This window comes from Ipomoea nil, unplaced genomic scaffold (assembly GCF_001879475.1).
Source record: "Ipomoea nil cultivar Tokyo-kokei standard unplaced genomic scaffold, Asagao_1.1 scaffold3030, whole genome shotgun sequence".
Classification (NCBI taxonomy): domain Eukaryota; kingdom Viridiplantae; phylum Streptophyta; class Magnoliopsida; order Solanales; family Convolvulaceae; genus Ipomoea; species Ipomoea nil.
This window is the reverse complement of record NW_017619458.1, coordinates 162,287-182,168: the sequence shown is the minus strand read 5'-3', so window position 1 is coordinate 182,168 and position 19,882 is coordinate 162,287. Positions and strand designations below refer to the sequence as shown.

The window sequence follows — 19,882 nt, the reverse complement described above, 5'->3', positions numbered from 1 at the left end:
TCAACGTTTAAGGTAACTCCATCCCACGGAAGCTCTACACATGCACATCAAATAAAAAATCGTATTTCTTGTAATACTATTGATATTAGCCTTAACCTTTCGAATCCAATGCATTGACCCACATAGATATACTTGGTCATCGGTCAAGAAATTAAAGTGTACAAGTGCCCTGTCACTTATGTTATCCCACGTGGGCGTGCTTACCTTTAAAATCTCAACCACATGGTTAGCATTCTCCATGCATATAATACTAACAACTTTATAGTCGTTCTCAACCAAATCATAACAAAACCCAAACCAATTGTTAGTGCAGTCGCATGAATATACCAAGTAATGTTTGGTGGTGGAAGGTGCATAGATTTTCCCACGAGTGGATTCCAAACAATCACATTATCATAATAACTTCGAAGAATATCAGGATGGCATAATAGGCCATTAAAAGTACCAAAAATTTAGATGTTAATTACTAGATATGTCAATTCTTTAAAAAGCTAGTTAACCTATAAAGGAAACACTAATAATACATTAGATTCTTCATTTTGTTGTGGTAGTGTTTTAATTACAAATACAATTCCTAATTTATTATATTTATAAACTATATCTAGATTCTTTTAAAGAAATTATGATTTTATTCGTATTCCTTCTGAAACTAATTTTTTAGTATTAAAATGGGTTTTTTAAATTAAACAAAATTAATAATTGAGCATATAAATCAAAAAAAATTGAATTTTCTTTTTTAATATTTAATTTTAAAAACAAATCATTTTATTAACAAAAAGAAAAGAGATAATAACGTGTTGGCCTTCCTTTAAGAAGCAAAATAACAATTTATAGAAGGGGAATAAACCACTTCTTTACAAGATATATACATGAACAAAAAGTCGAATCATGTACTTTTAAACTTTGAAATTGCACCTCTGTTAAATTTAAATTTGCATACAAAACTTTAAATTAATTTTTTATTAGTTAATTTTGTGTATAACTTGAATCTTATTAAACGTTTTTGGTAGAAAATTTATTATTTGATATATAATAATTAAAATTATTAATTGTATTAAAATATCTAAAGTTAGCTAGCATATTAAAATACTACGGGAGTAATATAGTAATGCAAATTATTGTATGCATACATCCCCAAAAATTATATATAGAATTGAAAACTTCAATTCAATAATATGTAAAAATATTCTAATATTAGTAGTGTTGAGTATTTAATAACAAAAATCGTTTAAACTTGAAGGGGCTATTGAGTGTGAAGATTACGGAAGGTATTAAGGCTCTTTTTTTTTTTTTTTTTTTTTTTTAATTGCTTTCATAGACTTTATATTGAATAACCTATATGTTTCATAACCCTTTTTTAAAAATGAAATCTGATTTCATATTAGTTTTCACAAATAACAAGTAATGAATAAATAATTTTACATCATAAAAAATATTAATAAAACATTTTAACTTGTAAATAAAAATAACATTTGAACATCAAAATTTCTTTCATAAAAAAAAAAAAAAAAAACAATTAACCATTAAACATTCTAACTTGTAACTAATAAAAAATAACAAATTAGCAATAAAAATTTCAAACATAAACAATTTTGTAATTGTAGTTGAAGTGGGTTGTGTGTTGTGGCACAAACAAAAACATATGAAATGTTCTTAAGGTTGGTTGTGTATATACACAAACATCAACTCTTAAACATATGAAATTTCATAATTGTGGGTGAAAATTTTTAAATTCAAAAATTTTACCTGTGCGAATCTAAGATTGTGCGACTTTTAATCTACCGACAGTCGCTAAGAGAGTTTAGAGCGGATGGCCATATGGCGCTGCTGGCGACAGGCAAAACACTGGCTCTTTACACGGCATGGGAATGGTACAACAATACAAATATGGGTTTAATTTCCAAGGGAAATTGAAGCTTAACACGAATGGGGTTAGAAAATGAGCTCAGGGTTAGCTAGTTATTCGGGATCATGAGGGGCGATGAATTTGTGGGTTTACTATAAAGATTGGGTCTCACATACGTTGAGAGAAGGGAATCAGTGTTTTGATTCCCGGCTAACTTGGACCAAACTAAAGATTGGGGTGCCACAATTTTGGAGCAACAAGTTGAGAAATCTTCTAGCAAGAGGCTAGGCAAGTGTGGCAACAAGAATAGTTAGATAGATATATATATATATAGGGACTTGAGCGCCCCTCCATATCATCTATGAAAAATGATATGATTTTACATTCTAATGGTGTGTTGACCCTCTATATGGTAAAATAAAATGGCTATTTTAATTTCCAAATGGGGTTATTTTAAATTGATGACACATTATAGTATTCTTCTTACATAAATTTAAATATAGAAAAATATAAAAATTTCTTCTTTAGCATTAATAAATTTAGGGGGCCCTAATTTCTTTTCATTTAATGCTATACACTAAGAGATTTTTTTTTTTAAATGTAAGGCTATATATATATATATATATATATATATATATATATATATATATCAAATTATATCGTGAACTCGGTTCCAAATTGATGTTGTTTTGTTTAAATTAGGGTCACTTTTTTTTTTTGACCAATATTAACCTTAGCAGTAAGCTCATAATTAGTTAACTATAAATATATCATGTGAAGTGTATGTAAATAAAGTATGAGACGTCGTTTTGGAGGTCCTCGTCCACAATATAACAATTGGCAACATATGCACCTCCCTTGGGTTTAAAGCTGTATAATAGTTCTTGAACGTAATATTCTAATTTTAAATTTTGTTTTATGCTTTAACTTCATATTAAATCTTATTTCATTTTTATGGTAGAATAAGTAACATAATTAAAATTAGTAATTGTATCAAATATTCTAAATTTAGGATATTTAAATATGGAGTAAAAAAGTCATTAATAAAACAGCTAGTATGCGTATATTCATAAAAAGTATTGAATTTAAATATTTAAAAAGGCACACCAATAGCCCTATATATTATTCACAAGTGTTTAATTAATTCCTTCTTTTAAAATAAGAACAAATCGGGCACATTTACTTCTAAAATTGTGTTCATTTAGTATTTTCTCCAGGTTTCCATCACGTAACCCTTCCATAATGCTGATATGGAATTTAAACAAAAATAATTTGATGACTTGTTTCATTTCTGACTCATTCATACCCAGAGAAAAATCGCTACTCTCTCCCTCCTCATCCTCACCACCATTATCGCGACTACCGATATGTAAACATAGTATACCAATAGTTTGTTCTGCTTTGATATTATCACTGAAAGTTCCCGAGTCTTGAATGCAGGAAATTTAGTTGGTTCCTACTTAATTTTAGACAAATTAATTATCTGGATTACAACATGTATCAGACACGGAGACGAACATAATATAAAAAAATAATTAAAAGCAGATAAATAAAGGAACTAGGAACACGCAATATGTTTACGCAATTTAGAGAAACTTTTTCCTACGTCTGCGGGGCCACTCACTCCAAATGTTTACGCAGAATTGTAGTCTGTTTTGATAGTAGAAATGTACAGAGTATGTTATTTTCAATCCAAGCAGGATTGTGTGTTCTTTGATGAGTTCACAGTGATATATAGATTTGAAGCATGTTGTACAGTAATTTACACTCCAAGCACACCATGTTTTATAAAGTGCATACATGGCCAACGTGAACCTAAGTATTATTTTCCAAAATTCATGAGCATGTGGTATGCCATTACCTTGTTGCATTGAGAAGTTGTTGAGATGTGACATGCATAAGTTTGGTGCATGAGATATATATATATATTATCTATCCATATAAGTGAGGTTTTGGAGGACCCGTTGGGACTATGTCCTTTCGGATGATGTTGACTGGGTATTGCGATCCGATGTGTTGTAACTCGGTGTATTCCTACGTTACGAGGTTGGAAACTACCCGCCAGGCTTGGAATCCTGGTCAGGGGGTGTGCATGCTAAAAGTTCGATACCTGATTCCACAGAATTGAGTTTAGAACCAAGAGAGTGGTTCAGTGGATGAGATTGAGCATAGGTCGGTTAGAGGCCGTACTGGGATAGGTTAGTTCACGCTACGGTGAAGTTCCTACCTCATCCATTTGTAAAGCGAGTCATTGCGACTCTAAGAAAGCGAGTCATTGCGACTCTAAGAAATGAAAGTAAGCGAGTCCTTGTGGCTCTAAGAAACCTCCACAGAAAAGTATTCTATTTACAAATGAGTGTATAAGTATACTTATCCTATAGCATCTTATCGCATTTGAGTAAAATATTGCACGAGATTTCATAATGAGAATGTTTGCACGAGATTGCATAATGAGAATGTTTGCACGAGATTGCATATTCAGAATGATTACCCGAGATTGTATATTGAGTATGAATGCCTTAGTTGCATATTGAAGTTGATATCTCTTAATTGCATGTCGAGAACTTGATAACATGAGATTGTTATGGAGTTTTTCTATAGAATTGAGTTGTGCTATGTTGATCATGTGTTAGTATGATTATGTTGATAAGTTGTTTATTGTTGAAGCATGTCTGTTGATATTATAGGTTGCGAGCATATAGAAAGCTTGTGGTTTATCTTAAGTTTGTCTAAGTGATTGAATTGCTTAATTTGAGAATGTGAACAAATGCTTTTCCAAAGTATATACTGTAGTATTTTACAGGGTTGAGTGTGGTTATACTTAGCTTCGTGCTAACGGATGTTTTCTACTTGTTTTCTTGTTGTTTTGCAAAACCCCTTTTAGGTGGGCCCAACGTTTGAGAGTTGTTCGAGTTAGACTAGTGTAGTTGATCTAGTAGTCTAAACTCTTGTTTTATTTTATGATATTATGGATTATGGTTGTAGACTTTTGTTTTTATGTTTGGTGATAGACACCGGGATACTTTTCCCAAGTTACCTTAATTTAGTATTATCGAATGTTAGTTTGACTTAATGTTTAGTTCTATCCTTAGCTTGTGCAATCACCGTGGGAAGGTGGTTGTGGCGGTGACATTCCCACTAGTTTGTTAATTAAGTTTGATTTTCCGTTGCTTGGTTTATCTTATATTGGTTTTAGAACTGTAATTAAGTTTAAGAAAAGTGGGGTGTTACATACTACCTCCACCAACAACATTCATTACTCAACAACCTCGTACCTTAAATGAAGCATGCTCCAACCATATCCACACCTCTTTGCTCTCCTGCGTACTATCCTCCTACCACCCACAAAACAACATCTCTCACTACCCTCCATAACCCCACAATGGTCTCCATCATCAAACAACCTTTTGACCTGGCGGAAGACTACTCGGCAATGTCTCTACAGGACGATGAGGAAGTGGAACACCCTATTGAAGATGGTGACAACTCCGACACTCTGTATGAAACTCCGCTTATCCTGTTAGGAAGGCGCGCTCCTCACAGAGAAGACAACACGTTTCAACTTTCTGAAAGATACCATGGCCTCGGTATGGAAACCTAAGAAAGGAATGATCGCGCGTGAAGTCTCAACTAACCTCTTCCTCTTCTATTTCGTTCATGAGCTTGATATTCAGAAAGTCCTCAACGAAGGCCCATGGTCCTACGAACAGAGCCTCCTCCTCCTCAAGCAGATTGAACCAAACACTCCTCCTCATGGAATCCATCTAACCCATGCAGATTTTTGGGTCCAAGCTTATAACATCCCCACCGGTATGCGAACTACGAAAACAGCAAAAATGGTAGGAGCCTTCATTGGATCTTTCATTTCGGCAAATATCAGCATTCTTGAAGGCCTCTGGAAAGATTTCATGCGCGTTCGTGTCAGAATGGACGTCTCAAAGCCCCTAAATAGGAAGATGAGGGTCAAACCCTCCTCTGGTTATCCTTTTTACATTGAGTTCAAATACGAACGCTTACCTACTTTCTGCTTCCTCTGTGGCCTAATTGGACAGAATGAGTAATCTTGTGACATCCTCTTTGAACCAAATCGAGGAACGATGGAAAAGAACTACAGTCCGGATCTTAGGGCTACCGGACGACGAACTCAGCCCTGTGTCGGTCAACGATGGATGCTCCCTGAATTACCTCGCCACCAGATAACTGGAGAAGCATGAAAGTCTACTTTCGCCCCTACGGACTGTACTAATCAGACAGACATTCCTTTTGAGGAACCTACAACTCAGAAGGAAAAGACCAACATGCAGTTTTCAGTCACACAGCCTGGAGCTATGCAAGGCATTAATGATATTCGACCACCGCATGGTAAGTATTTAATGCAATTCGACGAAATATCCACGGACACAGTTACAGAGGGCATGGATAATGGGCTTACCGTTTGGTCACCATGTAGTTCTAACTTTGATGCAGTTGGGCTTAAGAGAGAAAATGGATTTTGGGCCAATCCATGTCACAAATTTTACTATCCATCAAGAGGATGTTCCTTTATCCGACGGGCCAAAAAACTTGCTTGGGGTAGGTCCTGTGATGAAGGCCCACCAAAATCGATGAGTCTTCTAGCTTGGAATTGTCGTGGGTTCGAGAACCCGGCGACAGTTCAATTTCTTGTGGATTTGATCCACCACAAGAAGCCCATTCTTATTTTTCTTATGGAAACTCTTTTAACCTCTAATAAAGTTCTTGCTCTCAAATCCAAATTAGGCCTCCCAGGATCTTTTGTTGTAGACTGCGTTGGTCATAATGGTGGTCTTGCCCTCTTGTCGGCAGATAATATTTCGGTCTCGATTCAGAGTTACTCAACCAATCATATTGATGTTAACTTATCTCTTCCAAATGTGCCTAACCCATGGAGATTTACCGGGTTCTACGGTCACCTAGAAAGATCAAAGATGCGAGATTCGTGGCAGCTTCTCCGCGATCTTTCTACTCGCAGCAGTCTCCCCTGGGCTATTATGGGCGATTTCAACGACATCAGATGCCCAACCGAGAAGATAGGCCGTCATCCTCAACCACGTTGGCTTATGGAAGGCTTCAACTCCGCGATTGATAGTACAGGTCTTTCTGATCTTCATATTTACGGCTATACGTTTACTTGGGATAGAGGCAGAGGCACCCCAAACTGGGTCCAAGAATGTCTTGATAGGGTTCTGGTATCGCAACAATAGATGGATCTTTTCGACAAAGCAGTGGCCGAATCTTCGATTACCCCAGTTAGCAATCATCTGCCAATTTTCCTAAATCCAATTCCTTCTGTGAGGTCTAAAAGAAGATCTAAATTTAGATTTGAAAATTTATGGATCAAGGAAGCCAATTGTAGAACTCTCGTCACAGAGTTTTGGGTTGCTTCAAGAGGCGCTAATTTAATCTCAAGACTTGACTCGTGTAGCAAAGCGCTCTAGGACTGGGGAAAAAACTTACCACCGAATTCCAGCCAAGGATTGACCGATGCCTTAAGTAGATGGACACTCTTAGAAATCGTTTGGACCAATCTGGTTTGCTTGCTTTCTCTAATGCCCAATGAAGGTGCATCCATCAACAGAACACATACTGGAAACAACGAGCGAAGGCCTTTTGGCACATGCACGGGGACATAAATTCAAGTTTCTTTCACAAATCAGTCTCAAAGAGAAGAAGGCACATTGTGATTAATAAGCTCAGAAATTCGGCTGGTATTTGGTGCAAAAAGGTCCAGAGTTAAACGAGGTAATGCACAGATACTTGTATGATCTTTTCAATTCTGCCTCTAGTGACCTTAGTCCCGTTATCAACTGAATCAAGCCAAAAATTACTGATTCACAAAATCAGTATCTTTTAAGGCCTACTAATAGAGAAGAAGTCAAACGGGCAATTTTCTCTATGCACCCCGACAAATCCCCGGGGCCGGATGCCGGATGCCGGATGGCTTCAATCCCGGCTTCTATCAGGCTTTTTGGGACGTCCTGGGAAACGATATCACCTATTTGTGTAACAATTTTATTGCTTCTGGAAAGCTTCCTCAGGGGTTAAATAGCACTCACATTGTGCTCATCCCAAAAAATAGTTCCCTGGAGAATATGGGAGACCTTCGCCCCATTGCACTTTGCAATGTGGCGTATAAGATCATTGCAAAGAAAGCCGCGGGATCAGAGGGAGAAAAGGTAGATGTGCAGAGGATTTTCGGATATATTGGACTTTTTACTCTCCTTGGCATTTGGTGGCTTGATAAGGACCAAAATATTATTGCAAGTTCATGTCCACTAGGAAACCTATCATAACAATAACATTTATTAGTTGTTTTCCTTTAGGGTTCATATATTTTGTGCATAAATGGTGATAATGTTTTCTTCTGATCCAAATAAATGTTAATTCTTTTGATGTGGTTTTTATGCAGTATGGCCATTATATGTTCTTGGGATAGAACCTAAGTTCGGTTTCCCAAATTGTGTTTTTGTTGCCGAAGTCCTGCTACTGAATGGCTTTGTTGGAAGCGTTATTGCAGACTATTTATGGTAAGAGTAACATCTTAGCATTGTGCCTTCAATAAGACCTTAAAACAAGATTTGTTACTTTAGATATGTTAAGAGTCTCATATTTTGGAAATGATTAGATAGAACATATGGGTTTATAAGGTCATTACTTAGACGACAAATTACGATATGGATCAGGATTTATCTTGCATTGTGGACCCTGATCCTTCAGATGCGACCCTGACTAGCTAATTGGTTGGATTCAATTTAATGATGTTAACAGTGCATTGTCTGTAATTTGGACAACTCCGCTAGTAGCAACTCTAGGCATATCCTTGACCATACCTCTGGCTATGTTAGCAGACATGGTAGTCCACAGGCACCACTATTCTCCAGTGTACATTCTAGGATGCATTCAGGTGCACTTCCTTCGATTAAACTCTCTGTCGTTTTAGTTCTTTTGTTTCTTCTCATCTCTTTTAAGTATTGCGTTTCACCGAGTACTGCAATATTCTACAGGTTTTTGCTGGATTTGTTATGGCTAACCTTCATAACAAGACTTCCACTGAAGGTTAATATTTGAGCTAGAAAAAACCGATTGAACCCCTTGTGTGTAGTGTGTACTGGAGGATCTAAAAATGACTGATAAAATTTATTGTGAGTTTTTGTATTTGGAACAAATGGAAGAAACTAGTGTCAACCGGGTCATTATTGTTTTCACCATATTTTGGATTATTATTCTTGGATTCTTCTGGTGCTAACTTTCGCTAGTGTAGGGGAAAAAACTATGTTATGATTGATAATGGATCTTAGCGCTGTATTATACTTACTTCTCAGTAAGTCACCCATCCTGTAAACATGGAGATTTTGGTTATCTGGTTGTCAAATCTTTTTTAAAATCCATTGGTGATAAGTGGGTTGACATTAACCATTTAATCATATCTCTCTATGGTAAGTCACAGCGTGAATCGAGTAGGGGCTGAACTCAGTCAACCCAATCATGCCCAACAATTGAGATGATTCCAAAAATCTCCTGCGGTGTCCCAAAAATCTCCCATCTGCTTTTCGCAGATGATAGCTTTCTGTTTTGTAAAGCTACCATTCTAGAAATCCAATATGTGAAACTTCTACTTGATGACTATGCAAATGCTTCGGGGCAGCTTGTGAATTTCAACAAATCATCCCTGTTTTTCAGTCCAAATGTCTGTGATTCTTTGAGATCCTCTATTTCCTATATTTTGCAGGTTGAAGGAGTTGGGAATTCTGGTTCATATTGATATGTTGATTAAGAGAATATCTTTATTATTAGTACTGATTAATTATCTTTACTATTAGAATTGATTTATTTCCTTTAGAGATAGCAAATAATTAGGGTAAGGAGCTTTAATGATTCTCCTTTCCTTTTTATGTTTTTGTTAGCTTTCCTTTCCTTTTTATCTTTTACTAGTCTTTGTAACCCTCTTATATAAAGGGGATTTTCATTCTAATAAAAGGACAAGCAAGAAAGAAGTTAAGTTAAAATCAAGAGGTGGGAAAACTCTCAAAACGTTCCTATTTTCTTTGTTCCTTAAATTTATCTCTCAACATAGACAACCCCAATAACCTTAATCGCCCTTTGACGCGTGCTTTCGCCCGAGAACATAACATTTTGGTTCCGTTGCCGGACGTTAATGTGGGCGATATCAAGAAACTCCAGGACGAGGTCCGAGCTATCCAGGCATCCATCGAAAAACTGGAACACCTTCCTGCAGCTGTGGACTCTCTAACCGAAACAGTAGCCAATCTCTCACAGATGGTGCACTATTTCTTCACATCGCAGGCCACTACTTCTACAATTGTGACAGCCTCTCATGGCAACCAAGCCACTCCGGAGACCGCACTGCCACGGCCAGTTGCTCCCATTCCGGCTACACGATTCACCAAATTGGAGTTCCCCACTTTTGATGGCAAAGGGGACCCTCTTGTTTGGCTCCATCGCTGTGAGTTGTTCTTTGATAAATCACCGCATTTTGATCATGAGAAGGTTACCACAGCAGCGTATTTTCTGTTCGATAGCGCCCAACTGTGATACAAACGTCGCATGCAGGATGGTCAACAATTTTCTTGGAATCAATTCAAAGATGCATGCACCCTCCGTTTTGGACCACCCCAGAGCATCAACCCGTTAGGTGAACTGGCAAACCTCAAACAACATGGTCGGGATTTAGACGAATTCATAGATGATTTCCAAACCCGCCTCGCTAGAGCTGACAACGTCCTTTATTCTCAACAAGTCAATCTGTTCACGGCCGACCTTGATGAGGTTCTGCGAATAGATGTTGAAAGGATGCGGCCAGTTTCTCTTGATGAGGCCATTAACATAGCACGAGATTATGCTCGTAAAGGCCTCCTGCTTCACAATGCACCTCCCCGACAAACTTTTCCATCCCAAACACCCCCTAGTTGCGCCATAACAGTGCACTAACAGCCACAATCACGCCCTCAGTTCCATAAACTCTCCCCGACAGAAATGATAGAGCGCCAAAAGCGAGGCCTCTGCTATAATTCTGATGAACCATGGGTAAAGGGCCATCGTTGCAAACAACAACTATACATGTTTGGCTTTAATGGCGAAGGGGACGATGAGCCAATTGACGCAACGACCCCAGACTAATCCATTCCCACTTTTCTAGATTTCAAGCTTGAGGACAAGCTTGATGTCCAAGAGGGGAGTAATGATATGATGATTAAGGGAATATCTTTATTATTAGTACTGATTTATTATCTTTACTATTAGAATTGATTTATTTCCTTTAGAGATAGCAAATAATTAGGGTAAGAAGCTTTAATGATTCTCCTTTACTTTTTATGTTTTTGTTAGTCTTCCTTTCCTTTTTATGTTTTACTAGGGTAGAATGCCCCGGTAGAATGCCCACAACAAAGAGTCAGGCTCAACCACCAGCGACGGGTGGAGGTCATCCAGGCAACCGGTTCTCATACTGGAGGAGCAAGGGAAGGAGATCCCGATCGAAGAAGAATTCTGCAAGACGTGGTGGAGGGTAGCGAAGAGATTCCAGAACTTGGTCAGGGGAACCGAGATCGAGAGATGGCGGAACTCGCTAGGGAGGTGAGAGGCCTCCAAAGGAAGGTCGAGGGTAGGGGAGATCGACCAACCGCTCGATCTCTGTTGTCTGCCAGTCCATTCTCTATGAAAATCCAAGAATATCGCGCGCCAAGAGACTTCAAGTGTCCGACAATGCCTACTTACGCTGGAACAGGGGACCCCAGCGACCACTTAGTCGGCCTCCAGGCAAAGATGATGGTAATAGGGGTGGAGGACCCCATGTATTGTCGCGCCTTTTTCTCAACCCTGGGTGTGGCAGCGTAGCGTTGGTTCCTATCTCTACCGCCTGGGTCCATCGACCACTTCGAAACCCTAGCCGAACAATTCCTAACCTACTTTGCAGGAAGCATGAAAGCAAAGAAGCACTTCATGACCTTGACTGCAATACAACAAGGAGAAACTGAGACACTAAAAGAGTTCTTAAAAAGAGGACAGAAGGAGGTACAGGCTGTGGAAGATCTTGACGATCGAACGGCCCTCACTTTATTCCTGGAAGCCCTCCGGTCAGGGGATCTGTTCGCTAGTCTGCGAAGGGAGACCCACGACACATATGCATAGGCCATCCAGAGGGCCAATAAATATGCGGAAACAGAAGAAGCTTTGAGACAGAAAATAAGGCGAGAAGCGAAACGACCCCGTGACGAGACGAGAACGCGTCCGTTGGACCGACCGTCTAAACGGGAAGAGAGATCTAACGCCATACGGGGGCCACTTCCCCCTCAACACAGGCAGTCCCCGCCCTCGGGGCGAGGCACGTGCACGAAGTCCAACCACCCCGACCTACAGAGAACCTACCGCCAACACCTACAAAGGCGGAGGAACGGCCGGCCGCGGGAAGAGCCAGATACTGTCGATATCACAGGTCCACGGGACATTCTACCGAAGAATGTACTACCCTACAAAAAGAAATCGAGGAGCTTATCCAGAAAAGACAATCGACTACTCGCCCCAACCAATGGCGAAAACTTCCATGGGCACCAGCCCGGGACCCTCCCGGCGAACTTAGGGATAGGCCCCAACAGAAAGCACCTAACCAAGAAGAGTGGAATCCAGAAGAGCAAGACGATCGAAACTGGAAACACAAGCGTGTGATCCACATGATTTGCAGTGGGCCTGCGGTTAGAGACAGCTCTCACGTAAGGAAACGTTGGGCTAGACAATTATATGTAGGCGCAGTGCAACATAGACCCCCCATCAAGAAAGGCCGGAGGGACATCATCACCTTCTCTGATGAAGACCTCCCGGACGACCCAACACCACACCGCGATGCCCTTGTCATCACCGTGGACATCAACGGGACCACCGTCTGGAGAGTATTTGTAGACACTGGCAGCAGTGTCAATGTCATGTACCTCGAGACATTTAACAAACTGGGACTGTCCAGAGAACAGCTACACCAGGTGCAGACGCCACTTGCTGGGTTCACCGAAGATAGCGTAGAGGCTGAGGGGTGTCTCACCTTGCCCGTGGAAATAGGAGAATACCCAAGGGTCCGTTCCCTAGACATGGAGTTCGTGGTTGTTAACATCAATTCCGCGCACAACGTAATTCTAGGACGTCCGGGATTGGAGGACCTTGGGGCTGTGGTGTCACTCTAGCATCTGAGCTTAAAATTTCGAACACCCGAAGGAGTGGGGATCGCTAGATGCGATCGCCATGTGGCCCGGTCATGCTACTTCCTCTCTTGCCGACAAATTGGGAGACGCGACCTGCAGGTCCAAACTATCACCGAGAAAACCAAAGGAGAAGAGACTAAGGAAAGGCCGGAACCCGTAGCCGATTTAGAAGAAGTAGCTTTGGAAGACTCGAGACCAGATAGAACGATCAAGATAGGCAAAGGGTTAACAGAAGAGGTCCGCCTGAACATCTTACAGACACTGAAAGAGTACAAAATCCTGTTTGCTTAGGGACCCGAAGACATGCCCAGAATCAACCGATCGGTCATCACCCACTGCTTATCCATCAATCCGGCCACCCGACCAGTCATGCAACGGAAGAGGCACCTAGCGGCAGACCGAAGAGAATTCGTGAAAAAAAGAAGTTTCCACCCTACTAGAGATCGGTCACCTCAGGTAAGTCACCTATCCCGCTTGGGTGGCTAACGTTGTGCTAGTACCCAAGCCCCCAGCATGGAGAATGTGTGTTGATTATACTTACCTCAACAAGGCGTGTCCTAAGGACCCTTTCCCCTTACCACGAATAGACCAACTGGTAGACCAAACTGCCGGTTGCGCACTACTTAGCTTCATGGACGTCTTTCGGGGCTACCACCAAATATTTATGGAAGAACATGACGAAGAAAAAATGGCATTCCTAACACCTGATGGAGTCTATTGCTATAAGGTGATGTCGTTCGGCCTGAAAAATGCGGGGGCAACATTTACAAGGATGGTCTCCAAAATATTTCACAGCTTGCTTGGGAAAAGCGTGGAGGCCTATGTGGACGACCTGTTGGTAAAAAGCAAAGAAGCCCCCGAGAACTCTCGAGACCTTAAAGCATGCTTCCAGCTCATGGAAAGATACAAACTGAGATTGAATCCAAAGAAATGCGCATTCGCTGTCCGTGGGGGAAAATTCCTAGGATACATGGTCACACAGAGAGGGATAGAACCAAACCCCGAGAAAATAAAAGCCATACTGGATATGCAACCGCCAACCAACCTACTCGAAATCCAAAAACTGACGGGACGACTGGCAGCCCTTAGCCGTTTCCTCTCCAAATCAGCAAAGCGGTCTCTACCGTTCTTCGAAGTGATCAAAAGAAGAGAAGGGTTCGAATGGACCCCTGAATGTCAAGCATCGTTCGAGGAGTTAAAGAAATATCTGTTATCCCCACCCCTACTAGCCAAACCCAAAGAAGGTGAAACCTTATACCTTTACATGGCGGTATCGGAGCAGGCAGTGAGCTCCGTTTTGGTGCGGGAAGAAGAGAAGCTGCAACATCCAATATATTATATCAGCAAATTACTAAGAGGGGCAGAAAGCCGATATACACCCCTAGAAAAGATGGTCTACTCTCTGATCACCACAGTACGGAAGTTATTCCCATACTTCCAAGCCCACCCCGTAGAGGTGCTAACAGACCAACCACTCGCCGGCATCCTGAGGAGCCCAACTTCCTCCGGTCGAATGGTGAAATGGGCTATGGAGTTGACCCAATATGGGATTGAGTACAAGCCCCGACCCTCCATCAAGGCACAGGCCCTGGCAGATTTCATCGTGGAATGTACAGCAAGAGACCAAAGAGGGAGAGCAAGTGATTTCAGCCAGAATACATGGTGGGAAATGAGTGCAGATGGAGCAGCCAGCACCAAACACTGTGGAGGGGGAATCATGTTAACCTCACCAGAAGGGTTCAAAGTATACTACGCCCTAGACTACCAGTTCAAAGCATCAAACAATGAGGCAGAATATGAAGCGGTGATCGGAGGCATACGGCTTGCGACCGCCCTTGGAGCTCATAACCTTCGCATTCGAACAGACTCACGACTTGTTGTAGGACAAATCAAAGGCACCTTCGAGACCAGAGGGGAGAACTTGAGGATGTACAAGGATGTTACTGAAGGATTGCTAGGAAAGTTGGACGCTTACGAAATACAGCATGTGCCCCGCACAGAAAACATGAAAGCTGACCTACTCTCGAAGATCTCCCTGGGAGGTACCCCAGGACACTTAGCACACATATGGAAGAGAGAGTTCATCCACGCGCCCAGTACAGAATCCCTCCTGATCGCAATGCTAGCCCCAGCAGGCATCCGATCCCCGGATAGCTGGATAGGAGACCTAACCAGATACATCACATCAGCAGAACTTTCCTCTGATCCTGTACAGGCCGCAAAAGTCAAGCGAAGGGCCCCAGCCTACCAGCTGGTAGACAACCAACTGTACAAAAGATCCTTCGGAAGACCCCTACTAAAATGCCTCCCGCCAAGCGAAGCCAAGCAAATAATTGAGGAAGCCCACAGCGGGATATGTGCAGCTCACCAGGGAGCGAACACCCTGGCCAGAAAATTACTGGTCCAAGGATACTACTGGCTCAGCATGACACAAGATTGCATCCAAAGGATCCAAAGTTGCCATACTTGTCAAAAGTTTGCAGAAAAGCAAAACCGACCGGCCACCTTCTACATGCCGGTCACCACAGCCATACCCTTTGCTAAGTGGGGTGTAGACCTCCTGGGACCGCTACCCCAGGCGCCAGGGCGCCACAAGTTCTGCATAGTCGCCATTGACTACTTTACTAAGTAGATCGAAGCCGAACCATTGGTAACCATCACCGAATACCAGTGTCGCAAATTCCTGTGGAGGAAAGTGATCTGCCGTTTTGGCCTGCCTGAGCATCACATCACTGATATTGGCCGACAATTCAATTGCAAGAACTTTGCAGAATTCTGTGAAAATTATTCTATCAAGCACACCAAGGTATCGGTGGCTTACCCCCAGGCAAACGGGCAAGTAGAGAATGCGAACAGAACAATCATGGATGGACTAAAGAAACGAATAGAAGAAAAAGGCGGTGCATGGGTCGACCAACTCGACCACATCCTGTGGGCTCATTGAACCACACCGCGACGGGCAACCGGGGAAACCCCATTTAGCCTCACGTATGGGTTCGAAGCCAAAGTCCCTATCGAGGTCCTATGCCCCACGAGTAGGGTGCAACAATATGAGGATCAGGCCAATGAGCAAATGCTGCAACTAGAAAAGAATTTCCTCGAACAACGAAGAGACGCAACTCAACACCGAATGACAGAATATCAACGAGCTGTGAAAAGATACCACGATGCGCGCGTAAAGCCTAGGTACTTCGACATAGGGGACCTAGTGCTCAGAGATAGACAAGCCGCCCTACCAAATCAAGGCGAGAAAATAGCCAAGAACTGGGAGGGCCCTTACAAAGTCTCGGCAATCATCAGACCAGGCACCTACAAGTTGGAAACTATGGAGGGCAAGCTGATCGAGCGTATTTGGAATTCCAATCGCCTCAAGAGGTTTTACCAGTAGCCCACATGACAGTTTCATAACAAATCTCTTTATGTACTACTTACCTTTACTAGTTTCGCAATAAAATGTCTTTATTTTGGATTACACACCTCATGATTCGCGAAAATAGAACACATTACGACATCTCAAAGACGCTAGGTCATAGCTAGCCCCGCAAGGGGCTAACAAACTCACACCCTATTCAAACCAACCTGAACCTCCCTAGAGTTCTTACGGTCGATCACTCCGACTAGTCACCCCAACTGGTCATTTCGACAAATCAATAGCCAATTCATCTTACGACAAATCAGCGGTCCACCCAACGCTTGGTGGACAAATATACAACAAGGTCACGCATGAAGCAATAATCAGATCACAGTGAAACAAAATGAATGGGGCTACTAGGATAAAGAGCCCTACAATATCAGGTGGTGGAGAATCTAATAATGGGGAGTTAAGGGTGAAGGGTTTAGTGTAGTATCTAGAGGCTCTAGGAGAATAATCTGGGCGTCATAGGACATAGGACTGAGTCTAGAAGTCACTAGAGTATTAAACAACGCCAGTAGAAAGCATTCAAATAGAGTACATACTGACAGAGAACGGGAGACGTTCTCAAAAGTTTTTTATGGATGGGCATACTGGCAGAGAACGGGACACGTTCTCAATAGCCACTGGAGAATGGGCATACTGGCAGAGAACGGGAGACGTTCTCAATAGCCACTGGAGAATGGGCATACTGGCAAAGAACGGGAGACGTTCTCAATAGCCACTAGAGGATGGGCATACTAGCAGAGAACGAGAGACGTTCTCAATAGCCACTGGTGGATGGGCATACTGACAGAGAACGGGAGACGTTCTCAATAGCCATTGGTGGAACGGTATACTGACAGAGAACGGGAGACGTTCTTAAAAGCCATTGGTGGAATGGCATAATAACAGAGAACGGGAGACGTTCTCCAAAGCCATTAGTGGAATGGCATAATAACAGAGAACGGGAGACGTTCTCAAAAGTTTTTTTTGATGGATGGGCATACTGGCAGAGAATGGTAGACGTTCTCAATAGCCACTGGTGGATGGGCATACTAGCAGAGAACGGGAGACGTTCTCAATAGCCACTGGTGGAGGGGCATACTGTCAGAGAACGGGAGACGTTCTTAATAAGCCTTTGGTGGAACAACATACTGACAAAGAACGGAAGATGCTCTCGAAAGTTGAGCAGGGTGGCCAAAAAGTTGTTGAGTTAAAACTAAAATCAGCATATACAGAACAGAGCGACCAAGGTACCAACTATCCGGTGTACATGCAAAATAAACAAAATAGAGCGACCAAGGCACCAACTATCCGGTGTACAGGCAAAATAAACAAAATAGAGTGACCAAGACACCAACTATCCGGTGTACAGACAAAATAGAGCGACCAAGGCACCAACTATCCGGTGTACAGGCAAAATAAACAAAATAGAGCGACCAAGACACCAACTATCTGGTGTACAGACAAAATAGAGCGACTAAGGCACCAACCATCCGGTGTACAGACAAAAATAACAAAATAAAAGGACGAAATCATCAACTACCCGGCGTATGAGCAAAAGTAACAAAGCAAGAATGTCGAAGTCGCCACAACCACCAGAAGCAGGCCACATGTACCCTAAGGAGCGGAAGCATAACCTGAGGCATCCCCCTGCTCAGCTTCGCCTGGGTCCAACTCCCCAAAGGAAACGCCAACGAGTTCCTGAAAGTCGACAGATGAAGTAAGGAAATCAGGATCCAAAGGGTTCTCTCCTCCTCCGCCCGCACTCGGCAATGGCTCGAATCCAGGAGGAGGCACAACAGGGGCAACACCCATCGGCGCAGAAGGCTCCCCGTTCAAATGACGATCAACCCAGGGATGGTAAGGAGGTGGGAAACCCAAGTCTATCGGCTTAAAATGGGGATTAGCGGACTTCATAACACCATAGATATCCTCCTGCATATGCCGCATCCCCTCATAATAGTCCTTCGACGTCATGACACTAGCATACTGAACACCTGCAGGAGTAGACAGCCACTCCTTGCTGATTATCGCCAAATCCTCAAGAGTCTGACGAATCGCCTCCAATGCATCCTGCCTAAAAAGCTCCGAACCACGATAATCCTCTACGGCAGAACGAAGCAACTCCTCCGCCCTTCGACGACCCTCCTCGGAAGCCCGCTGCGCCCGAGCCGCAGCTCTGGCCGCCAAGCCAAGTTCCACCTCGCGCACCTGACCCTGGTAACGGGAAGAAAGATCAGTCAACTGGGCAGACAACTCATCTACTTGGGCACGGAGATCCCCTGCCTCCGAAGAACACGCTCGATAACGCTCGAAGGTTTCCATGCCAACCGAAGCAGCCTAGTCACAAGAAAAATACCCAGAAAGTTAAAAAGAAGAGCATAATAAAAGAAAGCTTAGCAACCAAAGGAAGGCTATGACAATTATGAACGCACCCGATAAAGCTGAGCAATCAACCGCTTATGAAGATCGTCAATTCCAAGAGATTTTAGAGCCTGCCGATCGAGAGGGAAGATAACACAATTTCCCCACTCTACGGGATTAAAGTTATGCCGCTTGCCACTCATGGTGGAATCCTCCCAACCATCCACAGTCAGGGTCAAAGGTTGCGACTCCGACTCCGGTGGCGCCTGCCCACCCTGGTCGGACTCCTCTCGAGCCCTCTTCCGCAAAACCCGTCGACGAACCTGGCCCCCATCTGACGGGGCCACCGCGGCCTCGGAGGAACCTAAACTGAGCCCCGCGCCAACATCATTAACTGAGGAAGGAGGGAATAAACCTGAAGACCCCCCCTCGGGTCTTTTACCCTTATCTTGAGAATTTGCTGCTGAGGGGTACGGGGGAACTGGAGGCTGAAAGGTCTGTGACCGAGTCTAGCAACGAAACTGTGCACAAAGAAGTTCCCCACGGGTGGCCATCACTGTATCCACTATCCAGTCGGCGAGTCAATGGAATAGGAAGAGTATCCGCCTCTGAATCCGATCCCGCGCCAGGGCTAGCTGAAAAATAGAGAAATAATTAGCAAGGCGGATGATAAAAAAAAATTAAAAAAAAAAAAAAAAGGTTCTCGAGGATGAAGAAGATGAGGCGCACCGGAACTCTCCGTAATCACCGCTAAGGCCACGCTTCACCGTAAAAAGAAAAAAAAAGGGGGGGGGGGGGGGGGGGGGGGGAGGAGGGATGGTTGAGAGATGCAAAGAAGGGGTGTGGAATGACTTGAGAAGGTAAATTTGTTAAGATTTGAGAAAACAAATGCAGAGCACCACAGCCACACTCTACGCACCTTAGGAGAGCGGGAGCAGAGAAGGGATGTGATATTTGAAAATGGTTTTGTCTTGACAGCCAAACTTGGAAGAAGAAGAAAGAGGGCATGCTTCACTGAAGGGAGTACTTAGCCATTTATTCCTTAATATTGAG

The 19,882-nt window shown here is 42.6% G+C and overlaps 2 protein-coding genes and 1 long non-coding RNA gene across 3 annotated transcripts; all 3 read left to right on the top strand.

Annotated features, from left to right (window-relative positions):
- The first annotated feature begins 5,424 nt into the window (after window positions 1-5,424).
- On the top strand, window positions 5,425-5,907 carry LOC109163502 (uncharacterized protein At4g02000-like). Its single transcript, XM_019312252.1, has one exon. The coding sequence runs from the start codon at window positions 5,425-5,427 to the stop codon at window positions 5,905-5,907; it is 483 nt and encodes a 160-aa protein (XP_019167797.1).
- Window positions 5,908-6,730: 823 nt separating this feature from the next.
- LOC109163478 lies at window positions 6,731-9,089 on the top strand. Its single transcript, XR_002051278.1, has 4 exons — window positions 6,731-7,606; window positions 8,274-8,391; window positions 8,633-8,768; window positions 8,869-9,089. It is a non-coding gene; the product is annotated as an uncharacterized LOC109163478 (long non-coding RNA).
- A 4,667-nt stretch (window positions 9,090-13,756) lies between these two features.
- Window positions 13,757-15,700, top strand: LOC109163501. The gene has a single exon (XM_019312251.1). The coding sequence runs from the start codon at window positions 13,757-13,759 to the stop codon at window positions 15,698-15,700; it is 1,944 nt and encodes a 647-aa protein (XP_019167796.1).
- Window positions 15,701-19,882: the final 4,182 nt, after the last annotated feature.